Source organism: Alternaria dauci, chromosome 1 (genome assembly GCF_042100115.1).
Source record: "Alternaria dauci strain A2016 chromosome 1, whole genome shotgun sequence".
Classification (NCBI taxonomy): domain Eukaryota; kingdom Fungi; phylum Ascomycota; class Dothideomycetes; order Pleosporales; family Pleosporaceae; genus Alternaria; species Alternaria dauci.
The window spans coordinates 6,251,699-6,272,604 of NC_091272.1; the positions used below are offsets into that span (position 1 = coordinate 6,251,699).

Consider the following 20,906-nt stretch of genomic DNA (forward strand, 5'->3'; position numbering starts at 1 on the left):
CTTCCATCGGCCTTTCTATCAGTAGCCAAACTCTCTCGGTCGCGCCATTCGTTTCAAGCATTGTGATTTCACGTGGTCATGTATTCACGTACCATTCTCTCGGGTCTGCTGTTGCAAGCATTGCCCTTTTTGACTGCAGCAGCCGATTGCACTGGTGTCAAGGCCATCAGCCCGCAATGTAGCAGCCAAGAATCTGCGTACAAGCGAGACGTCTTCTACGTCGGCGGTGGCTATGTCGCGTCCGGCATCCCAGGCCAGCAGATGTGGGGCGACCAGCTCTATGTCGAGAAGCTGTCGCCTGCCAGCAAGGTCAACAAGCCTTACCCAATGGTCTTCGTCTCTGCGGGTGTCAACACAGGCTCAGAGTGGCTGAACACGCCCGATAATCGCAAGGGGTGGGCTTCCTACTACCTCGACCAAGGCTACCAGGTCTACATTGTAGACATCGCTGCCAATGGCCGAAGTGGCCAGCAGCTTGTCTCCAAGTACCCTCTGCGCATTGGTTCCACAGACATCATCAACGAGCAAGGCTTCACAGCTCCCGAAAACTACGACCAGTACCCACAAGCAAACCTCCATACCCAGTGGCCCGGCAATGGATCTCGTGGAGATGCCGTTTTTGACGCCTTCACCGCCGCCAACATTCCCATCTCTTCGTCCAATGTGAACGTGGAGAACACTATGCGCGCATCTGGCTGCCAGCTTCTCAGCATGATTGGCCAGTCATACACCGTCTGCCATTCTGCTGGTTGCACTTACACAGCCATCTGGTCAGACGCATGCCCAGATCTGCTGCGCGCCAACATCAACATTGAGCCTGGCAACATTCCGTTCACATCTCTAATCGGAAACACGACCTTCCCTGGCGTTGGTCGCACCGCCGCTCGGCCTTGTGGTCTCACATATACTCCGCTGCAATTCGATCCACCAGTCACAGACTGCTCGGCTATCACGACCGCTGAAGTTGGTCCCGACGACCTGGCCAAGCGCTCCTGCATCCTCCAGACTGGCACCATCCACAAGCTTACCCAGGTTGGTAAAGTGCCTTACATCATGATCACCGGCGAGGCTAGCCCGCATATCACGTACGATCACTGCTTCGTCGAGTACTTCAAGCAGATGGGCATCACCAACTACCAGTGGATCAAGCTTGCCGATATCGGCATCAAGGGCAACGGTCACTTCATGTTCTTGGAGAAGAACAACCAGGCTATCGCCGCGGCGATCAACTACGGTCTCGCAAAACTGGACAAAAGCCCAGCTGCCCCAGGCCACCCAAGTCTTCCCATCACTGCATGAGGAGAGGCGTAGCTTGCTACGAATGGCAATGGCGAATCTAATCCCGAATGTTATATGGACGGCCTATTAAACCCAAAAATCAAGTAGACAGTAATATCTAAAGTAATTATGCATCACGGACCGATCTCGCACAAGTCATGGACGTGGACAATTCATCAGTATATAAAAAAAGCATCGCTGCGTTACATCATCACTCAAGCCAACGCACCCATCGGGTCCCACAGCTCCAGCATCCTCGGCTTCTGCTCCAGCACCTTCTTGACCGATGAGCTGACGACGCTAGGATCAACGACCGCCTGGTACACAAACTCATCCATCCAAGCATCACTCATGACAAAGTAGCCCTTGTCACCCACACGATCGCTCCACGAGTTCTCCACCCTCCAGCGGACAGGCTTACCATCGACAACATGCACAGCCGTCAGAACCATAGCATGCGTCATCTGGCTCTCACCAGTTTGCAGACGCTCCGCCTTGGACATGCCGAGCTTGATGTTGAAGCCCAGCTCATACTCGAAGAGATCTGTGTCCATGATGCCCTTTGTAGAATCAGAATACTTGCCCACGTCTGAGCCAAAGAAGACGGGCATGCCACGCTTCAGCATGGCAATACAGGCATCTTTGATCGTCTTCATATCGACGTTGACATACGTCACCGGTCGGCCGTTCCAGACGTTGCCGAGTCGCTTCACGCTAAGCAGACGGTTGTAGGGGTTACGAGGGTCGTTCACGAGCGAGAAGAGAGAATGGACGTCGGTTCCGGACAGTGCTCGTACAGTCTTGTTGTCGGAGAGTTCGTGTGCAAAAGCAGTAGGTCGCGTGCGGATAGTGCAGAACTTGCCGTCCTTGTCGTAGTACTCCCAGGTGAAGGGCTTGGTGGAGCATGGTGGAGGGCCCAGCATCAGTGTCAGGATCAGGTGGATTTCACGAAGCATCTTTTCCTTCTCTCCGGCAATGGTCGCCTTGATGGCGTCTGGTGTAGCGAGGCTGCGGGCGATGGAACGTAGACGAACCGCGTCTTCGCGCAGCTTGGTGGTAATCAGACGGTCCATGGTCGATGAGTTGGACGCGTTGAAGGAGTCTGGGTACAGCGAATGCGGCACGAGACCGTACTTTTGTACGAGGTTGGCCACCATATCCCATTGTCCGCCGTCACCAACGGGGCTAGCCATCAGTGCCTGAATGATTCGACTGTCAATCTCCTCATCTTTGGTGTCTAGTATGCTCTCGAGGAAGTAGTTTGCCTTCTCGATCTTGTCCCAGTAGAAGAGGTACGACTGGGAGAGCTGGAACTCGGACAGCTTGTACTTCTTCATGATAGCGACACGGAAGACGTTGGTAGATGCGAAGAGCCAGCATCTTCCGGACGAGGCTTGGTTTGTGACGGGCGAGCCCTCGAGGGGAATCTTGATGTTGAACTTCTGGGTGTCTGCGATGACAGCTGATCGGGACGAAAGCACGGCGTTGGCGGAGTTGGAGCTCAAGGCTGCGAGGGCGAGACGGTTCTACCGGAGATCAGTCATGAACGACACAAGGGGCTGTGTGTAATACCTTTGGGTCTTCCATGAGCTCCTTCTCCCACTCAGACACTGACGCGGCAGATACATCTTGTTGGTACTTGATGCCGGGAGTGTACTTGGGTGCTTCAACAAGTCAGATTTGATACAGTAGCATATGCAGGAAATGACATACGATCTTCTCCGCCGACAACGACGAATCCATCCTTCTCATTCATAGGTCGTTCATCCTTCATATGGAGGGCCTGGAGTCGCTCCATCAGCTTCTCGTTAACAGCAGCCTCGGACGGTCGTGACTGGTTAGCACCCATGATAAAGACGGATCAAATGCTTCTAGAACTATCGTGAAGCTATTGAGCTAACTCAACTCGAGAGCAAGCTGGTGTTGTAGTCTGGGGAAGCTCCCGTTGTCCATCAAGGTGTCACTCGTTATCACGCTTATCGGGTGGGAGCAACGCGTGCAAGGGTCGCGTGGCAGCCCCACCCAGATCAGATGGCTGGACTCGTTGGCGCGGAAAGTGACCGCCTTCTATACCTTCCACATTTGACCCATCTGCATCAAAGCATGATGCTTACATACGAAGCAAGGCCGACTTGTGCAGTGCCGGGTGCTGCGGTCGTGGTTATGATTGACATTGATAACCTGGATGCCTCAGCCACTGCTGCGACCTTGGGCATCGCCTGGAACCCCACCCAGCTGCACAGACCCTGAAACCCGCGACAGCCGTTTTGCTTGCTGTCAAGACAGCGATTCTGACACTGTATTGTTCTAGACACCTACAACCCACAGTCGCACGTATACTCACGCGACACTCACGCACAGATGACGATGCAGCTGCCTCATCGGCCCCCAACAGGCGCGGGAACTAAGACAGGCAAATGAAGATGTACAGGGCCGAACGCGTGTTTCATCACGGCGCGCAAGGCATCCCCTGAGTTTACGCTTCACAGCCGCCGCAGCTTGAATTTGCGCCGAAAATACCAAAACTTCTTGCCCTCAGCCTTGATCGCGAAGATATATACTCGCTTACCTGTCTTTTCGCTGCTCCCATCTTCCCTTGCTCTCGACCGCCTTGTAGCAACACAATCTGCATCACCGCATCACCATGGCGCAACGACCGGTATTTTGGCAGAAGCGCGTTCTCGTGCCCTTCTGGATAGTGCGCATATGTATCATGGTCTTGATCATTGCAGCATACGGCTATTCTCTGCGGAACGTGAATGATCTGGAGGAGGTTATCCAACCATCAGTGGGGTAAGTTGCAACAACACCAGCGCATGCGCAGAGACTGACAGCCAACAGATCGGTCGTCGTCTTCATACTCTTCATCGTCATTGTGCTCCTCATCGACATCCTTGCCATCGTCATGTTCCTTGGCGACAAGCTGAAGCCAGGCACTTTCCTCACCATGAACTGCTTCCAAACTGGGTTCTGGACCGGCGTCTTGATCATGGACTTTGTCGCGATAGGCCAGGGCGCCAGCGCTGTAGGAATTGGATTCAGCATCTTCGTATTGTATGTTCAGAGCCTGGCGAGATTGTGTGCAGCACTGACATATTCCAGCCTCACTTTCCTCGGTCTCCTCATCTACGCCATCGCCGGTTACCGTCGCGCGAAGAAAGAAGCCCAACGGGGCCAGTATGCGCCAGCGCACAACCCAGTAGCGGCAGCAACTGCAGCACAGTCGTCCCCATACAACGGTCTCCCCGAGTACCAGCAGAACACCGCATACCATTCGCAGACACAGCCTGATATGCACAACCAGTACCTTCCACCATACCAGGGTGGTGCCGCGACGGACTACTACCAGCAGCCCGTGAAGCCTGCCCACATTGTATGAGCGAAGGCGATGGAGATGAAAATGTTTACAAAAGGCGTTTGGGTGATATAGAAAGGGTCAATACCACGGTCAAATGGTGTTCCGGTCTGTACTTTCACATGTTGCATGCTCCCACGATCGGGAATTGGTATGGGAGATCTGATCGTCAGGAACGTTGGTAGTGAATAATGTTAGTAAGGAACGGGCCGTTGGATTATTGCGCGCTTGCGCCGGGCCTGTTCCATTTGGCAGGTGTAGGAATGACACTCCGAAAATTATCGACTCATGTGTCAAAAAGCTTCCCCCAGGCACCGGAAAATCCATGAATGATACCACCAGTTAGTCGCACGTGCGAACGCATGTCTGACGCTCCTGCCCGTTCAGGTGGCTCCTGCCGAGGCGCTAGGCTGGTCAGGAGGCGGCAACTCCGCAAGGCTTGGAAGTGTCTCCGTTTCGGACGTCAACAACCACTCACAGCTGCAAAGCCGACATTCGCATCATGTCGCCGCCATGGTCATTTATGCGAGGAGCAATCATATCGCCGTTACCCGCACGTTGCGAGTAGGAAGTGGCGTGTGCCATGGCTGTGTTCCTGACCTCTGCCGCATCTGTTCGCCTCCGGCGTACATTATGCGTGGAACGTTAGCGGTAGATCAAGGCCGGGGGACTCGGTGGCTGGCTCCAGGATAGATCAGAAGGGCGGTGTTATTATAAACATCAGGTGCCGTCTGCTTGTTTTGCACAGGTCCCACGTCTCTCAGTCGAATACATTCGCTTCATCATCTTCATTCGTTCAGTCAAGATGCGATCCTTCCTGCTACTCGCTGCGGCGGTTCCCCTCGCTCAAGCTGTACGAATCGTACAGTCAAACGACGACGGATGGTCAGAGGCAAACCTCCGTACCTTCTTCAATGTCCTGAACTCTGCTGGCCATCAAGTCGTCCTGTCCGGCCCTGCTGAGAATCAGTCTGGCACAGGTTGGTAGCCGAGTCATGGATCCGATACACACACATGCTGACCTATATCAGGATCATCCGATGAACCCCCGAAGACTGTCGATTCAGACGGCTGCATTCATGCATCCTGCTCAGGCGGAAGCCCGCCTACAGGCGCAAACGCGACAGACCCTCGCCTGAACTACGTGAACTCGTTCCCGGTCACTTCTATCAAGCAAGGTATCGATGTCACCGCGCCCAAGCTCTGGAACGGTGCGAAGCCCGAACTCGCTCTTACCGGACCGAATGTTGGAGGCAACATTGCTGTCCAGGTGCCCTTCTCCGGTACCGTCGGCGCCGCTACATATGCGGCAAAGACGGCCCAGATCCCAGCCATCGCCTTCTCTGGCCAGACTGGAGATCCTACCGGATGGAATGTACCTACGCCTTTCCACAGCAAGATCTATGCTGATCTGGCTCTGAACGTCACGACAACCATCATCAACAGCGGAAAGCCATACCTCCCAGCAAACACCTACTTGAACGTCAACTTCCCCTCTGTCTCTGAGACCAGGTGCAACGATCCCAGCAAGTTCAAGTACATCTTTACTCGCATCAACACTGGTCTTTTGAGTGCTCGTGACGCCAACTGGTGCGGCAGCACGCGCCTGCCGTGGGAGGCGGACGTTATCTTGATTCGAGGAAGCGACTGCTACGTTACCATCAGTCCCGGTGACGCAAACGACAAGACGACCATAAACGATGCTGCGGTCCAGACTCAGATCATCAACAAGCTTAAGCCAATTTTGTCGTGCTTGCCTTAGGAGAGGGATGGTGAGGGTGACGATAGTTAGCCCAGCTGTGCATGGAGCTTTAATGACATGTGCTAGTACGACGAATGACATCATCTCATTGCTCGACTTCGTCCATCATTGACAATGCTAGTCACTGTAACAATGGCTTCACCTCAATGTGACTACAATAAAAACACGTGAGCTGGATGACTCATCGGTTGCCTTGTAATGAAGGGAGCTATCACTCACCATGCAATAACCAATATTTCCAGCACAAACACATACCTGGCCAGCCATGTCAAACCACCTCGAAGATACTGAAATGTCAGCAGACTCCACCAAACCCCAATCTCTCGCTTCGCGCATGAAGTCGTACGAATCGCACTTCGACCACACCCTCCCCCTCAACAAGCCCATCATCCTGCGTCTAGACGGCCATGGCTTCTCGCGCTTCACCTCACACTTTGCGCGCCCATTCGACGAACGCATAAACACCGCGATGATATCAACCTGTGCCGACCTACTCCACTTCTTTGCCCGCGCTACAGTTGCATACACGCAGTCCGACGAAATCACCCTGGTCTTCCCGGAAGGTGTGCAGAGCTTCAACGAGAGGGTGCAGAAGCTGTGTAGTCTGAGTGCGAGTTATTGCTCTGTGCGATTCAACAAGCATCTCACGGAGGCGCTGAAGAAAATGCCGGAGCCGGGGGTCAAGGGTGATGTGGATGAGGTGCTAGGTACAGCGCATTTTGATGCGCGTCTCTTCCCTGTCCCTTCTGTGGAAGAGGCTCTCAACAACCTCATCTGGAGGTGTCGCAATGATGCCGTACGGAACTCTGTTTCTGCTTTTGCCCGGACCATGTATTCAACCAAGGAGATGAACGGCAAGAAGACGCAGGAACTCGTTGATATGATGCTGGCGGAAAAGGGCGTTAGGTTCGAGGAAGCTGTGCCAAGGTGGGCGATTGAGGGCTGTTTGATGAAGAGAGAGCAATATGAGCACGAGGGTGTCAATCTGAAGACTGGAGAGATCGAGAAGACTTTTCGGACAAGGACGCGAGTAGAGGAGAGGGGTGTGAGGGTCTTTGGAGATGAAGGATTAAAGCTAGTGACAGATAGATATTGGTAGGGTGCCCAGATGGATATGGGAATGTACCTGCTCTCAACGTAGCAGCGAGGTTGCGGTTGTACTGTGTCAAACTCACTTCACGACAAGCGCCCATCCGCAAATATCTTTCCTTTGTGCATGTAAGAAGTCCATCGCAGAATAAAAAAGAATGCGTGTCAACCTACTAGACCAGTGCAAGGTGGTTCTAGGCACGGCGCAAGATTCTGCAAAAAAGAAGATGGGGCCTGACCGGGATTCGACTGTGCGCTTATTAGTAAAGCGTTCGATGTCGAACCTTGATGGGTGAACTTACACCCGGGGCCTCCTGCAGAATAGGCATTTGACTGATGTCAACCCCTATCATCACTGTTAGCAGATGTTGGGGAGCTGATGTGGTTGTGGATGAACTTACAAAGCAGGAATCATACCACTAGACCATCAGGCCGATTACCGCTCTGAGAGAGCTGATCGATGAAAAGTGGCAAAGCTTTTGGCTTTATATAACACGCAACTGACATTTTATGGCTGCATGAGTGGCATAAGATCTTGTATGTGGAGCGCGGGGCTGTGTGTGCAGTAGTGGCCACCCTTGGCGAAACACGCTGCAGAGTCATCCACATCGCGTCCTTTCGACCACCACTGTTGTAAGGCTGGCATTCGGCGCCAAAGTTACGGAAAGTCTCACCCTGTGCAATGAGTTCCAAGATTTTCCTACTTCACGATTCCTCCGAATTCCAATCACCTCTCTTCTTTGTGGAGCCCCGCACGAATGGACATAACTTCAGGGACCACTAAGCCCACATTTTGAGACATTTAATACTTTGGTACCTTTCTGAACCAGACTCACATGCCACGTAGGGTACTTCATGCGTCCGGTACCTACCATACGTATATCTGAGTCAATATTGCTGTAGATAAGGCCGAATACGCCGTATAGCTAGATGCCAAACGAAGGGGTGTCCGTCCAAACACAACTTACGTCTGTCGTGTCTCTCTGCTTGGTCAACGCGATTGGAAGAGCAACACGAAATCGATTTCCGGATTTTCAGAATCGCAGGACAAGAGATTGGAATCGAATGCGACTTTTTGGAGTGTTCGACCACTTACGTTGATCTTTTCAGATGGTGTTTTGGTGAATTGTTGTAGGAAGAATCACAGAGTCTTATATACCCATTACTCAAGCCACCAACGCGACGCTTTGATGAAGACATATTCATCTGCAGACGAAGTGTCGCCACAGGCACTCGTTGCTCACAAAGATTTTCCTGATAAAGGAAGTCGGGTAACACGAAGATACATCGGACTCGCTTGAATCACAAGTTGTTTGCTCAACTTGCTTCTGTCGGCTTCGGTATCTACACCGCCACATCCTCGTACATCCACGTCTCGTTACTCTGCCCACCTCCCGCAGTCTGCGCACTCGCATACAAACACCGCTTAATCTGTCCATGTTCAAATACAGGCACAACGTCCTTCTCCACAACCATCATAGCCCACATGATGATCCTTGCACCCAGGTTCTCCGTACGTCCGTTGATGAAAACAGGCGTTGCATCATCAGAGGGTTGATTGACAAATGTCATACCCAAGTCGTCCAGCGCATCCGTCGGCGCGACACTCGCATTGGCCGAGGGAAGCTGCACAAAATCGCCAAGGTTTTCGTCGATGAACGTGTACGTGTCTACGTCTTCAATACCATCTTCTAATGCGGGAAGTGCATGTTTTGAACACAGGGTGCGCACCAGAGCCAATGTCTTGATGTCGGGTGTATCTGGTGTGGTCAACATCAACGACACCAGGACGGTGAGAAGCATCGTCCACTGCAACCCTTCATTCTGCGAACCCTGAATACCGTGTCGATCGAGGCCGCTTGAGAAGGTCTTGGCTGACTCGGGCAGATCGGCTTCGAAAGCTTCGAGCATGTCGGATATACTGTGCAAAGTGCGAACGGGAAGTTCGGAATCCGAGACGCGGAGCTTGGCAATCGCAGCCTTCAGCTCTTCCCGCACCGAGTGGATGATCCTAGCCTGGCTGTCGCGATATATTTTCGCGTACTTTTGCTTGTCGTTTTGAGGCTCCAGTTCGATTTGCAGTGGAAGAGTGCTGCATCTCTGCTCCAGTGCCTGGTGTAGGAGTACCAAAACTTGCAGGGTAATCCTGCCTCCTGGTCGTGCAACGTCAATAGTGCTTACATCCAACTCGGACGTGATGATCGTCTGTATAAAAAAGAAGTGGACGATGTATGGAGGTATGCCACGGAAGAAAGGTACGTGGTTTTCATAGCGACCGAATGGATGACCCTTGGCGCGTAGGAAGTGCTGTTCCTTGTTTGGGTCTGTAGCTAGAAAGTCTTTTGACATGCCAAAAGGCACGTTCTCGGAATTCAGTAGACCCAGCTGTTGTGCATATTGCTGTAGCTGCGGTTGGAACGCTAGTTTCAAAGCGAACTGCTCAATGGGATTGTCTTCCAGACAGAAGCCATACCCCAGAAGCAGCTCATCATTCTGCTTTGGCGCGTAGTTGTTGAACAGCTCTTGACCAACCTGGAACGACTCGCCTTCGAGACATTTCAGTGTAAATGACTGATGAGGCTGGAAGTCCCATTCTACCTTTGCGGAGACGGAATGATTGAGAATGTCGACCACGGGAAAGAGGATCGGAATTGTCTCACGTCCGGGTAAGATGTGCGTCGAAATGAACGCCCGCGAAGTAAAGATCGTGGCTGCCCAAAGCAATGATTCGCTGGGGATCGTTAGCAGGCCGCACCAGGTAGCCAACGTACGAGTATTGCAAATCTAGAGTGCTAGCAGCCAAAAGCAACACTGATAGCAGGTTGTATGGGTTCAGTTGAACGGTAAAGCTGATGCTCAATGTACGTGCACGCTAGACAGCACACGACATGCAGTAAATACCATTTGCTCGAGACTTACAGATCAATCTCGTCAGCAAGAGGCATACCAAGTGCTTTCATAACAGCCACGGCATTTTCCCATTGGCGTTCCAGCTCAGCCTTTCTCTCTTTGGTTGCAGGAGCCAGGCTTGTACCGGCGAGAAACGCCACATCGCTCTCATTAAACCAGAGAGGCGTAGTCATACTTTCCGGCCCCGGTAAGCAGGAGATGTACGCATGCCATGGTGACTTGTCACCCTTCTTGCGCTGTTCAATCAACAGCAGATACGTCAGAACGTGATCTGGAATCTGCCCTCGGCATTGCTGTAGAGGGCTTTCAGCGTACAACACCTCTTTCTCGTTCGGGTCTAGGTTGAGAGAAGAGAGCGAAATCTTCAGCGGACACGAAGCCACCACGGTGGAGCTTAGTGGCCTCGCAGCGCGCATGTGAAAACCACGCGAGTCGCTGAAGACGACTTGGACGTCTGGACTGAGCTGACCCCCATTTTGTGTAAACCAGGCAACAAGGCTCTCGGCTGACTGGTGAGAGCCGAAATCCTGGCCTACCCTCTGGTCCATTAGAAATGCAATGGCTTTAAAAGGTTGTGAATTCTAATCAGCTGACGCAACAGGCTTGGTTGTCGGGCGGTCTCTCGCGAATTTTGGGACAAAAATACTTTACGTACGCAATACCGTCCGAGTTGGATGTGTCTGTATCTCGGAAGTTCGGTTCGCCCGACGGTGCGACAGTGATGTGTGCAACCCAGCTGACGCGAGCTCGGTCTCGGTGAAAAATTGGCGGCGCGGCACGCGGAGCAGTACGGAACCGACGATCAGAAGCGAGCGGGCTTGCAGGAGAGATCGTGAAGTGTAGCGGATCGTGCAGGCACAGGTGCAGCACAGCGTAATGGTGTGCGGATGTGTCGGTGAGGCCACGGCTAACCCCAAACCCCTCGCGAAAAGTCGTGGTAGAGTTTGCGTAAGAGTTGATGGTAGCAGCCTAGCAGAGTCGTTGAACCAAACATGGCGCCTGGTGATGACAGGATCCAAGCTTCTCAAGCTTCATGTCACCTGCGGCCGGCTCCTACAAGAATGCTTCGACATTAACTCCGGAAGTGATGTTTCCAAGGTTCCCGATGTCCTGTGGCTTGAGTGGCAGTGGTGCTCGGCGCAAATGTCGCAGGGCTGGCCAATCAAAGCGTCCCTCGGTCTATACGCAATACGCGGTGCATTGAGTGCCCAGAGCTTCTTCAGAAGGTTCCATGGTCGCTGTGCCGCATGATCAATCTTAAGATGATGAGGTATTCGGCACCTTGCGGAAACGTAGCCTGCTCAGTGCTGCTCTCACCTGGATCGACAGCACGTACCCAAGTGAGACCTAGACAATCAGCGGTATACCTGCTGGCTATGACTACGACAGTAAGCAGCCCCCCCAGCTTTGTCCGACGCATCCGAGTAGTCGGTTTCCGACGAAGCAAAAAGAGGGGCCAGTAGCAAGGATGCATGATATGCACAATGGGCCTATTGTTCTGGCCCCTTGCCGGATACGGCTTTGCTGGCGTCCCTGCGCCAACGGGACGGACGACGGTTGACAGTACCGGCGTTGGAGTCAGTGTGCCTTGTGCGTCGACGATGCGGGTGTAAAGTAGAGCCATGCCCGGCCGATGAATGACCTGACGAGCGCCCCGTCTAATGGCTTCTTTTTTGTTCCCATTTTCGCTTTCTGAAAATTGTCTACGCCCGCTTGCTGAGACATACAGCTATCCATGGTCAGATGATAGGGAGTGATTGGCTAATTTATTCCCTGCATAAACTCAGCTCTTCCAGTTGTGGCTTGTAAGTTGGCCCCAGTTGTGGTAGTGGAATTGCGCTTGAGGGGCACGACCTACAAACTTCAGCGCACAGCCCTGAGGTCCCGCCCTCATAAGGACAATGGCGTCCCATGCGCAGGCGCGGATTGCGCCTTCATTTTTGCTGTATTTCGATTCTTCGCTGACGGGTTTTTCAGCATGTCACACCTGGATTGAGTGCTGGAGCGATGCTGCTGGACATGTTGACTGCCGATGCTGCCAAACACGGCCACGAGAGCGCACCACCACGTGCAGCCTCGCCCACGAGCAACGCCTGCTTTATCCAGATGCCACTTTCTATTCTGGGTTCGGTCTTGCGCGGACAGACTCCTTCACCGTCGCAGGCGACCTTGACTTCTACACACACTAACCCTACACCCGACACCCCTGAGATACCAACACCGAACTCGCACAGCGATGCGATGAAGATACAACATGACGAACCTATAATCACCTTCGTTTCTTCGCATTCACGACCAGTTTCCTCCGGTAGCGACGGCACCATCGAGAAGCCGAAGAAGCGGACCGCTCGTTCAAAGACATCCTACAACATCGCCCGACCCGTAAACACTCGCTCAAAGCTACACTCACGTCCCAAGGTTTTCCTACAGTTACACCAAGTCATTGCTTCACAACGGCCGAAACCTGCATATGAAGTCGTTCCATTCTCAGTCCTCCCCCAGCGAATATCGAAACGTCTTTCACGGAGCTTCAACACTAGGGAAAGATTAGGGCCGCAAGATCTCTTCATTGTTCAGGCTGAGGCCTACAACAGTCATGATGACGAGCACAAGTCGGAAGAGGAGCGATGGAGCTCGCGCGATGTAATCGGCGTCATCAGCACACGGAAATGCGACAAGGGCGTCACCGAGACTACGGAGATTTGTATGAAAGACGGAACGAGTCGCTGGGCGGTGACTGACATGCCCAACGGAGGCTACGAGTTCAATAGCACTGACGAGCATGGCCTGACATTGAAGGCGCGCTGGGTGCTGAAACCAGCTCATGCACGCCGTTCATCAAGCATGACTACAAACACACCCCTTTCGCAATCACAGCCAGAGGCCGACGACAGGAAGTTTACGTTCAGTACTTTGAGTGTTAGTTCCAGGCGTCATCCCATCGTTGCGACAATGACCCGTAATCGCATAGATGTCATGGATACCTACACAATGCCGACTGCTGCCTCGCCGTCGACGCCTAGCATGACCTCTTACACCCAGTCGCCTACCACAGACGTTTCCAGCATCGATGCCAGCAACTTTGTAGAATCCTTGACACAGAAGCTGCCTACCGAGACCGGCGACGCGCTCCGACAATTCATCCTGGCTTCTGGTGTCTGGGTTGCTGCCAGAGAATTCACGACAGAGGGCCCTAACTTGTTCTCGCCCCCATCCCTACCTCCCTGCGCCACCTTCCGACCGAACACAAACCGCGCGTTCTCCATGTCGATCCTTGATACTCCCCGCTCGTCGTCCCCAGCTTCGACACTCGACGAGACGCGCCGCTCGATCCCTCGAATGTTCAAGCCTAGCTTGGAAAGACTACCCCGTCGCACGACAAGCTTCACAGATGCTCCGGCCTCGCCTGCGTCTACCAAGACGGCAGTAAACGCTTCTCCCGTCACCCTTGTGACGACCCGAGCTCGGCGTTCCAACTCGACTGGCACTGCTCTCCATAGCATTTCGGGCAGCATGAGGAAGAGATACAGACTTACCTCTGAAGATCAAACACTCGGTGAAACTGCAGAAGAGCGCACTACGAAGCGCAGCATGGAGCTACTCCGCATCAAGGAACTCCAACTGCCCATACCTATAGAGCGACCTTCTGCTGAATCCACCCGACCACCCCTTACTGCTATCCCATCTCCTATCGTCGTACCTCCGTCGTCTGAAGGCCCGACTTCGCCTGCGCCGCTACTCGCCTCTCCCCTCTTGTCGCCAGCCATGCCGGAAACTGAACGCTCCCGAAAGACACAATCTGCTTATGCGCCCATCACCACGACCGGCATGTGGGATTCTGGAGTCACTGACGGCCCCGGCCTCAAGAAGCGTCCCACAAGCATGTTCGTTATGAACGAGAAGAAGCGCAAGCAAGAGAGGAAGGTTGAGCGCTGTAAAAGCGTGAAAGAGAAGACTAAGATTTGTGAAGACAGCGGCGAAGGTCTTGGTCTCAAGAGCAAGAGGAAGGGCGATTGGTACATGTACAAGATCAAACTCCGCCTCAAGGACATGTTTAAGAAGGATAAGGCTTGATGCGGATGTACTTCATCATATTGTTTTCTTTTCTTTCTATGGTACGGTGTTGGTATAGCATGGTCGGGCGTTTTTTTTTTCTGATTACACTCAAGGCTGGACCTTTGGCGGTCTCAAGTCACCACTCCTTTCACACATTTTCTTTCTTTCTCTCCCTGTACATACTACATATTTCCTACGCTAGACTCTGGTGTTGTCTTCATCTGAATTCGTCCTGTCTATACCCATTTCCATCCGCTTCTTGATTATTTTTGGGTGGCTCAATGAAGGTTCCGTTTTCTTTCTACTGATACGAATTCCTCCGCGTTGATACTCCGATCGGCTTAATTTTTGAGTGATCCGTGTCACGTACCCCCTTGCTAGTCTCGGGACCTTACAGTAGCTTGTGAGAGAACTGAACAGTATGGATCATGGCTTCGGCATGATCGTGTCAGCATGCGATGGTGTTTGCACCATTACTATTCTCAATATGGCGTGCTCACCGCCCGAGCCGTCGGCCGAACTGACGGACCAGTCTAGATTTGGTGGACGAAGATGCTAACCTCTGGATTTGGTAGCATGCGACACGCTTCTTTTTCGTGAATCGGGCTGGGCTTCCGAGTGGGGTAATCTCTATTGTTGTGTGGCCCTTACTTCGTTGTGAAAAACATTGGCAGATGTGCCTATTGTTAGTTTTACCCCATAGGACATGAGCTTTAAAGCGGGATAGACTCAAGAAGAGTCTATGTAGTAAGCGCCATTTTCATTCTGTCTAATGTTGTACTATGCTTGCATAGTTGTACATCTGACTGCCAGGTTGCAGCAAAGATTCAGACTAGGGTAGTCGTAGCCCTATAGCATAGCTCCTTGTCAAGCTATAGGAGGTCAGGCGTTACTTTGCTTATCTGCCTTGCACTCTACTCCAGGATCATCAACCAGCTCCCACTCCTCGTCAACATCAACCTTCTCCCACTCGTCTTCATCAGACTCCAGACTCAGCTGCACGAGCCCTTCCCGAAGTATCTTGGGCTTCTTGATAGTCAACCATCTCTCACGCTTGATCGGGTCGGGCAAGACGCTGGATTGCTTGTTGGAAGATTTTTTCAGACGACGTGACTGACAAAGTTTGTCGTTGATTGGGCGTGTCGGCTTGCTAGATGAGTCTTTCTTCTTCTTCGCGGCTAAGTGTGTGGCTTTCGTTGGGTCCAACTTGGGTGACGATGATGCAGATTCGCCTACGGATACCGACTGAAGTTGGCCGATACTAACAGTTCTGGCAAGTGCGGATGGATATCTGCGGTAGAAAGATGGGTGTATCGCCTTGGTTTCCTGGTTGACGGGTACGAGTACCCTGGCAGACGAGTCAGTACTAGTGTTTGAGGAAACGTAAGCCCATCGCCACGGCCATGTAAGCTCAGGCAACTTCTTCGGATCTGGTTCATCTTCATAGGTAGGTATGGTAGTGTTGTTTTTGGCGACATGAGGGTTTGGCTGCGCGGGTAGTTCTGGGCCCGACGTTGAAGAAGGCGGCTTGACTACGCAGTGCACAGGCTCATCGTATCGTACTGGTTGGCGTCCAGAGATCTCGGGGGGCTGTCGTGTAGCATTTTCTTGATGCATTGTAGGTGGCCATGCTCCAGGAACTGGGAACGGATAGCCGTGTTGGAGTAGTTGGCTGAGGTACTCGGAGCTTTGGGTGAGATGATAGTCTATCTTGATCGCGGTGTCAACTGGGGGATTACGAGAGCCGTAGTCTTGACGTGCGCGTGGCTGGTACAAGGCGATATAGTCTAGCTTATCGGCGAAGACGAGGAAGACAGAAGTTAGTGGAGAAAGTGACTATGAAGATACGACAGTGTTATATGTGCTGTGAGAAGAATATTTGATTGAGAAATATTAAAACTATGGCTCATCGTCAGTAATGTGGTACGATTTGCAACTTGGATCTTCATACCTTGGTTCAGGAGACTAAGCGACCACTTTTAACCCTTCTGCTGCCTGACTATGATTCCCTTGGAGTCTGGTTGGACCTCAGACACGTAGCTATTACTACACGATCCGAAGAACCCAGTTGAGTCCCTCAGCTGCCCATGTAATCCCATCACATGACTTTTCTTCGCGACCAATACAGCGAGATTTCTCGACAATACGCAATCATGGTTTTGGTGACGGAATAATTGTGCGCTTGAGCGCGGAGACGCGACGAAGCGATAACTGTGAGCAAGCAAACGAAGTGAAGATAACCAATCGATAGGCTGAAGCGAAGAAGCAACGACAAAGACAGCCAGGTGGTCAGTGTTTAACGGCTACAGGCGATCGTCTGGCGGGCCTCGGCCGCATGCTATACTTAGCCACCACCATCGCTTGTAGAGTAGAAAAGAGACACACCATATATGTGTCCAACGGCAATCACGAAGAGAACATTGAGCGAGAAGAACAAAAGTCACCACTTCAGCCAGAGGTATAATGCAGGTGTCGTCCCGAAAGGGAAAGGTCGGTCTTGGCAGCGCTATGGCCAGCGCGACGGGCGGCCCACTCGATTGTTTGGATTCGTCCCGCGTCACAACATTGAAGGTCCAACACCCCAACGCCCCGGACGACAACACCCCCAGGACAGCCCTTTTTGCCTGTGGCGCCTGCTATTTACGACTGACACATATTAAGACGACATGCGTAGCTAACCTAGACGCCACCTGACCTTACCCGGAACGCGACTGCTAGCACCGCGACGCGCCTACAACTACGCCTACTACCATACCCCCTCAGCGCACTTTACCGCACACATCCGACATGGCTGCCCGCAGCAAGGCACTCGCCATTGGGTCCGCTGGCTGGATCCTCGAAGAGCGCCATCAGTCCAACACGCTGGTATCCCAGGAATTGGAGGATTTTGGCTTCTCTGTGCGCAATGAGCTCGAATGGCTCAATGAGCACATGTTCGACATTCTGGCCAGCGACAGACAGTATGTCGCGTCTACCTCGCGCCGACGCGCCCCACACTGACTCTGCGGTAGACACAACCTCGACGTCTTCAAGACACCCGGCAAGTTACGCGGCAAGACGCCTCGTACCGCGCGCAAGAAGGCCGTCGATCGCCAGGTAAGAGTTTTGCGTGCGCCTTTCGTCCCATGCTAACAATCGGAAGCCCCTCGCCAGCATACAATCTGCAAACGCGCAGACACGCACAAGCGCCGCCGAAGAGAGCCTAAGAAATGTCAAGGCTAGATTCCAGATTGCCGAAGACGCAGAGAACACAGTACGGCAGTCGCCCCAAGTCGCCCGCACACCCATTGCTCGACAGCTTTTCGCCAAGCCCGAGAGCGCTGGCAAGGAGAATGTCGACAGCAGCTTCCACGCAAACGTATTCGAGAAGCGCCCAGCACAGTCTCCCGCACCGGCATGGAATCCCGTCCAGTCCTCGCAAGACACGGTCATGTCTTCTGAAGCCAGCCAGGTCTTTTCGCCCCCACAGAGCTTCTCGACCCAGCCCACACAGCCAGCCCAGTCCTTCCGCCATTCGATACACGACAAGGAAGACGAGCGCGAGACTGGCGACTCTTTTGTCTCAGCCAATGAAGCTTTCGCGAGCAAGAACGCCTCGAGGGACGCCTCGCACACAAAAGCAGCAGATGTGTCTGCCATGAGTGTTGACGACGAGTACAAGGCTGACCAGTCGCGAGATGAGGCTGATGGTACCATGATTCACCACGACCTCTCTGATGGAGAGGACCACGACATGGAAGATATGGCCGACTTCCCCGAACCATCACGCGCGGTATCCGAGCAGTACAGCATCTCTGCCGAAACCCACGACGCGCTCGACACGGCGAACAACCGCGCCCTGGCTCCCGAGCCCAAGACCGTATATGCCCCAGACTACTCAACAACACCGTCAGGCCCGCCGCCCGCATCGCCCGAACCCGAAACCCACGATACGCTCATTCACCATGACGTCGACGACGAGATGGACGTTGACGACGACGTCCGCTCGCCTTCAGACAACTCTAGCCCCGTAAAGCCGCTTGTCAGGAAGAGCAGTCTTACTTTCGCTTCTCTCCCCGCGCGCGAGCCGTTGCTCCCAAAGAAGAGCATGGGCAATCGCGTGTCACGCATCAGCCACCTCGATCAAAACAAGGCGCGCAACAGCCACATGGGTAGATTCACTGGAGGAAAGAGTCTTGGAGGCTCACAGCTCGCGCACCCAGCAGAGACGCAACATGCCGACGATATGGACGTCGAGGAGGACAGACCAGAGCTTCAGCGAGAGGAGTCAGAGACGACCAAGATCCACAACAAAACCTCCACACAGCGTCTGTTTGAGCGTATCAATATGCTCAAGCAGCAGAACGAAGCACCGAAACGCATTAGCCAGAACATTGCATCCGCACAGTCGCAGCCTGAGAGTTCTACTACGCAAGCAAAGGAAGAGGTTGCACCGGCGCCAGCTTCACAACCAGCATACCCCAGCCTTCCAGCACCGGACGCCACCCAGGACGAAGATGATGATGACGACTGGATCTCACCTGTCCGAACAGCAGCAGTCGCCCCCAAGGTGTCCAGGCCGGCTTACAATAAAAGCCATACTGCTGACGCTCAGCCATCCCCAGCTAAGCATGTGCCCGCTAAACTCACCAACCTCGCCTCATTTTCAAATCCAGATCTCTCAGCGGTTGCTGAATCAACCACACCGGTTGGCTCTCCGACTAGTAAGAAATACATGGATGGCCCCCTCAGCGCATCGAAGTCTAAATTGTATTCAGCATTCCGCTTAGCGAAGGAGAAGCTCATCGGATCGAGTGCTACCAGCGCTCAGGTCAAGATGGACGCTCTCAGAGAAAGTCCTGCGAGACCCAAGCTGCCTTCCTCAGATGCATCAGACGAGGTCTCAAGCAGCCCGAAGCGCGCAGAAAGGCCGGTTTCCATCTTCAACCATATGCGCTCGCCTTCCAAGGATTCCATCAAGTCTGGTAAAAGTGCTACTATGCCCAGTAGCCCTCTCAAAGGTGATGGCCGCCGGACTCGCAGCTCGACCGAACGCGAGAAGCAGAAGGAAAAGGAGACTCGTGAGAAGGAGATGCGAGAAACCAAGCAGCAGCAGCGTGCTGAGGACAGACTCAGGCAGATGCGTGAGAAGGAGCAGACCAAAGCCGCCGCACAAGCTCAGAAGGCTAGGGCTATGGGAGCAAAGACACCAACCGCCATGTCTTCTCAGTCGAGCCTGAGAATGCCTGCTGCCGTGGCTGCAAACAAGACGCCGGCTCAGGCAGCTCCACAACCGCCCGTCTCTCGCCCTGGCATCCCTCGATCGAACACTGCCTCTTCCAAAGAACAAGATGCAGACTCCGGCGACGAGATGCCACCCCCACCTCCACCAAAGAGCCTTTTGCCGACTACCAAGACCACGAAAGCGCCTCTTCGGGAGCCCAGGAAACTTGCAAAGCCAACGAGCAAGGACGCTATCACCGCAAAAGCACCACAGAAGATCATGGTTAATCTCAAGAGTAGCCAGTACGGCCAAGCCCCACCCCCTGCAGCTCGTCCAGCACCATCGTCCAGCAAGCCTCTTCCTTCTGCTCCACAGAGTTTGAACAAGTCTGTTGGCCCATCCTCAAGACCTCCAGCTGCGTCATCTCGACCGGCTTCAGCTCTATCTACCAAGTCTGTGCCTGGGACCAAGACATCAAAGTCTCTTGCTAAACCTGCTGCAACCCGAGTTGCCCGAGCACAAACAGTTGTCGAGAAGCCCAAAGCCTCAGCGTCCCAACCACCTCGATCTGACCTTGGAGCCGCCCGGCCTGTATCGCGAATGCAGACAGTACAAGATGCCAACCGTATTAATATTCCTCCTGTCAACCCTGCTAAGCCTCCTCCTAAGCGACAGTTCCCTGGCGAGAGCGACGAGACTCTTCACCGTCCGGCCAAGAGACCTTCGCAACAAGCGAAGAATCTTAACCCAACTACCCCAGGCCACGCTCAATTCGCCAAGGGCAAGATTCCCTTCGCTGCCGAGTCTTCATATCAGCCGGCATCCCAAGCACCCCATATCCAATACCCCAACGGAGACGACATCAAGCTTCCTGAAATAATGACCGACTCCGAGGACGAAGACTCCGAAAACGAGTTTGAGCAGCCAAGCTGGGTTAACACGCCCAACCTACGCGAAATGCTCAGCAACCAGCAGCTCATGGACCCCGAGCACATCTTCGGGCCCATCGCACCCTTGGAGATGGAGAAGGTGTTCCCCAATAAGGAGCGCCACAAGAGGTTCCGCGAGCGTACTAGCAGCGCCTACTGGGCCAACGACGAAGTCACGGCTGAGGAGAAGCGCAAGGAGCGCGAGGCGCGAGAACGCCTCGTACGCGATGGCGGCTGGACATACAACCCCTCGCCCCTTCCCAAGCAATCTGGTTCTTCCCGTTAAGATACTACGATGGACTCTTTCAGGCTTCTACAGTGACG

At 53.3% G+C, this 20,906-nt stretch overlaps 8 protein-coding genes across 8 annotated transcripts; 6 read left to right on the forward strand and 2 right to left on the reverse strand.

Moving 5' to 3' along the window:
- Positions 1-78: 78 nt before the first annotated feature.
- Positions 79-1,299, forward strand: ACET3X_001939 (uncharacterized protein; the record flags this gene model as incomplete). Its single annotated transcript, XM_069447286.1, has 1 exon — positions 79-1,299. One exon carries the CDS (start codon positions 79-81, stop codon positions 1,297-1,299), a length of 1,221 nt encoding a protein of 406 aa, XP_069312181.1.
- A 194-nt stretch (positions 1,300-1,493) lies between these two features.
- ACET3X_001940 (uncharacterized protein) lies at positions 1,494-3,127 on the reverse strand (the record flags this gene model as incomplete). Its single annotated transcript, XM_069447287.1, has 3 exons — positions 1,494-2,804; positions 2,851-2,942; positions 2,992-3,127. 3 exons carry the CDS (start codon positions 3,125-3,127, stop codon positions 1,494-1,496), a joined length of 1,539 nt encoding a protein of 512 aa, XP_069312182.1.
- A 795-nt stretch (positions 3,128-3,922) lies between these two features.
- ACET3X_001941 (uncharacterized protein) lies at positions 3,923-4,657 on the forward strand (the record flags this gene model as incomplete). Its single annotated transcript, XM_069447288.1, has 3 exons — positions 3,923-4,071; positions 4,120-4,332; positions 4,381-4,657. 3 exons carry the CDS (start codon positions 3,923-3,925, stop codon positions 4,655-4,657), a joined length of 639 nt encoding a protein of 212 aa, XP_069312183.1.
- A 781-nt stretch (positions 4,658-5,438) lies between these two features.
- Positions 5,439-6,395, forward strand: ACET3X_001942 (uncharacterized protein; the record flags this gene model as incomplete). Its single annotated transcript, XM_069447289.1, has 2 exons — positions 5,439-5,613; positions 5,665-6,395. The coding sequence occupies 2 exons, from the start codon at positions 5,439-5,441 to the stop codon at positions 6,393-6,395; spliced, it is 906 nt and encodes a 301-aa protein (XP_069312184.1).
- Positions 6,396-6,660: 265 nt separating this feature from the next.
- ACET3X_001943 (uncharacterized protein) lies at positions 6,661-7,494 on the forward strand (the record flags this gene model as incomplete). The annotated part of the gene is made up of 1 exon (XM_069447290.1): positions 6,661-7,494. The coding sequence occupies one exon, from the start codon at positions 6,661-6,663 to the stop codon at positions 7,492-7,494; it is 834 nt and encodes a 277-aa protein (XP_069312185.1).
- Positions 7,495-8,828: 1,334 nt separating this feature from the next.
- Positions 8,829-10,942, reverse strand: ACET3X_001944 (uncharacterized protein; the record flags this gene model as incomplete). Its single annotated transcript, XM_069447291.1, has 2 exons — positions 8,829-10,215; positions 10,404-10,942. 2 exons carry the CDS (start codon positions 10,940-10,942, stop codon positions 8,829-8,831), a joined length of 1,926 nt encoding a protein of 641 aa, XP_069312186.1.
- Positions 10,943-11,878: 936 nt separating this feature from the next.
- Positions 11,879-14,468, forward strand: ACET3X_001945 (uncharacterized protein; the record flags this gene model as incomplete). The annotated part of the gene is made up of 3 exons (XM_069447292.1): positions 11,879-11,971; positions 12,191-12,199; positions 12,372-14,468. The coding sequence occupies 3 exons, from the start codon at positions 11,879-11,881 to the stop codon at positions 14,466-14,468; spliced, it is 2,199 nt and encodes a 732-aa protein (XP_069312187.1).
- Positions 14,469-17,016: 2,548 nt separating this feature from the next.
- ACET3X_001946 (uncharacterized protein) lies at positions 17,017-20,868 on the forward strand (the record flags this gene model as incomplete). Its single annotated transcript, XM_069447294.1, has 4 exons — positions 17,017-17,410; positions 17,462-17,546; positions 17,593-19,153; positions 19,208-20,868. Exons 1-4 carry the CDS (start codon positions 17,238-17,240, stop codon positions 20,866-20,868), a joined length of 3,480 nt encoding a protein of 1,159 aa, XP_069312188.1. The 5' UTR covers positions 17,017-17,237.
- Between the last annotated feature and the right edge of the window lie 38 nt (positions 20,869-20,906).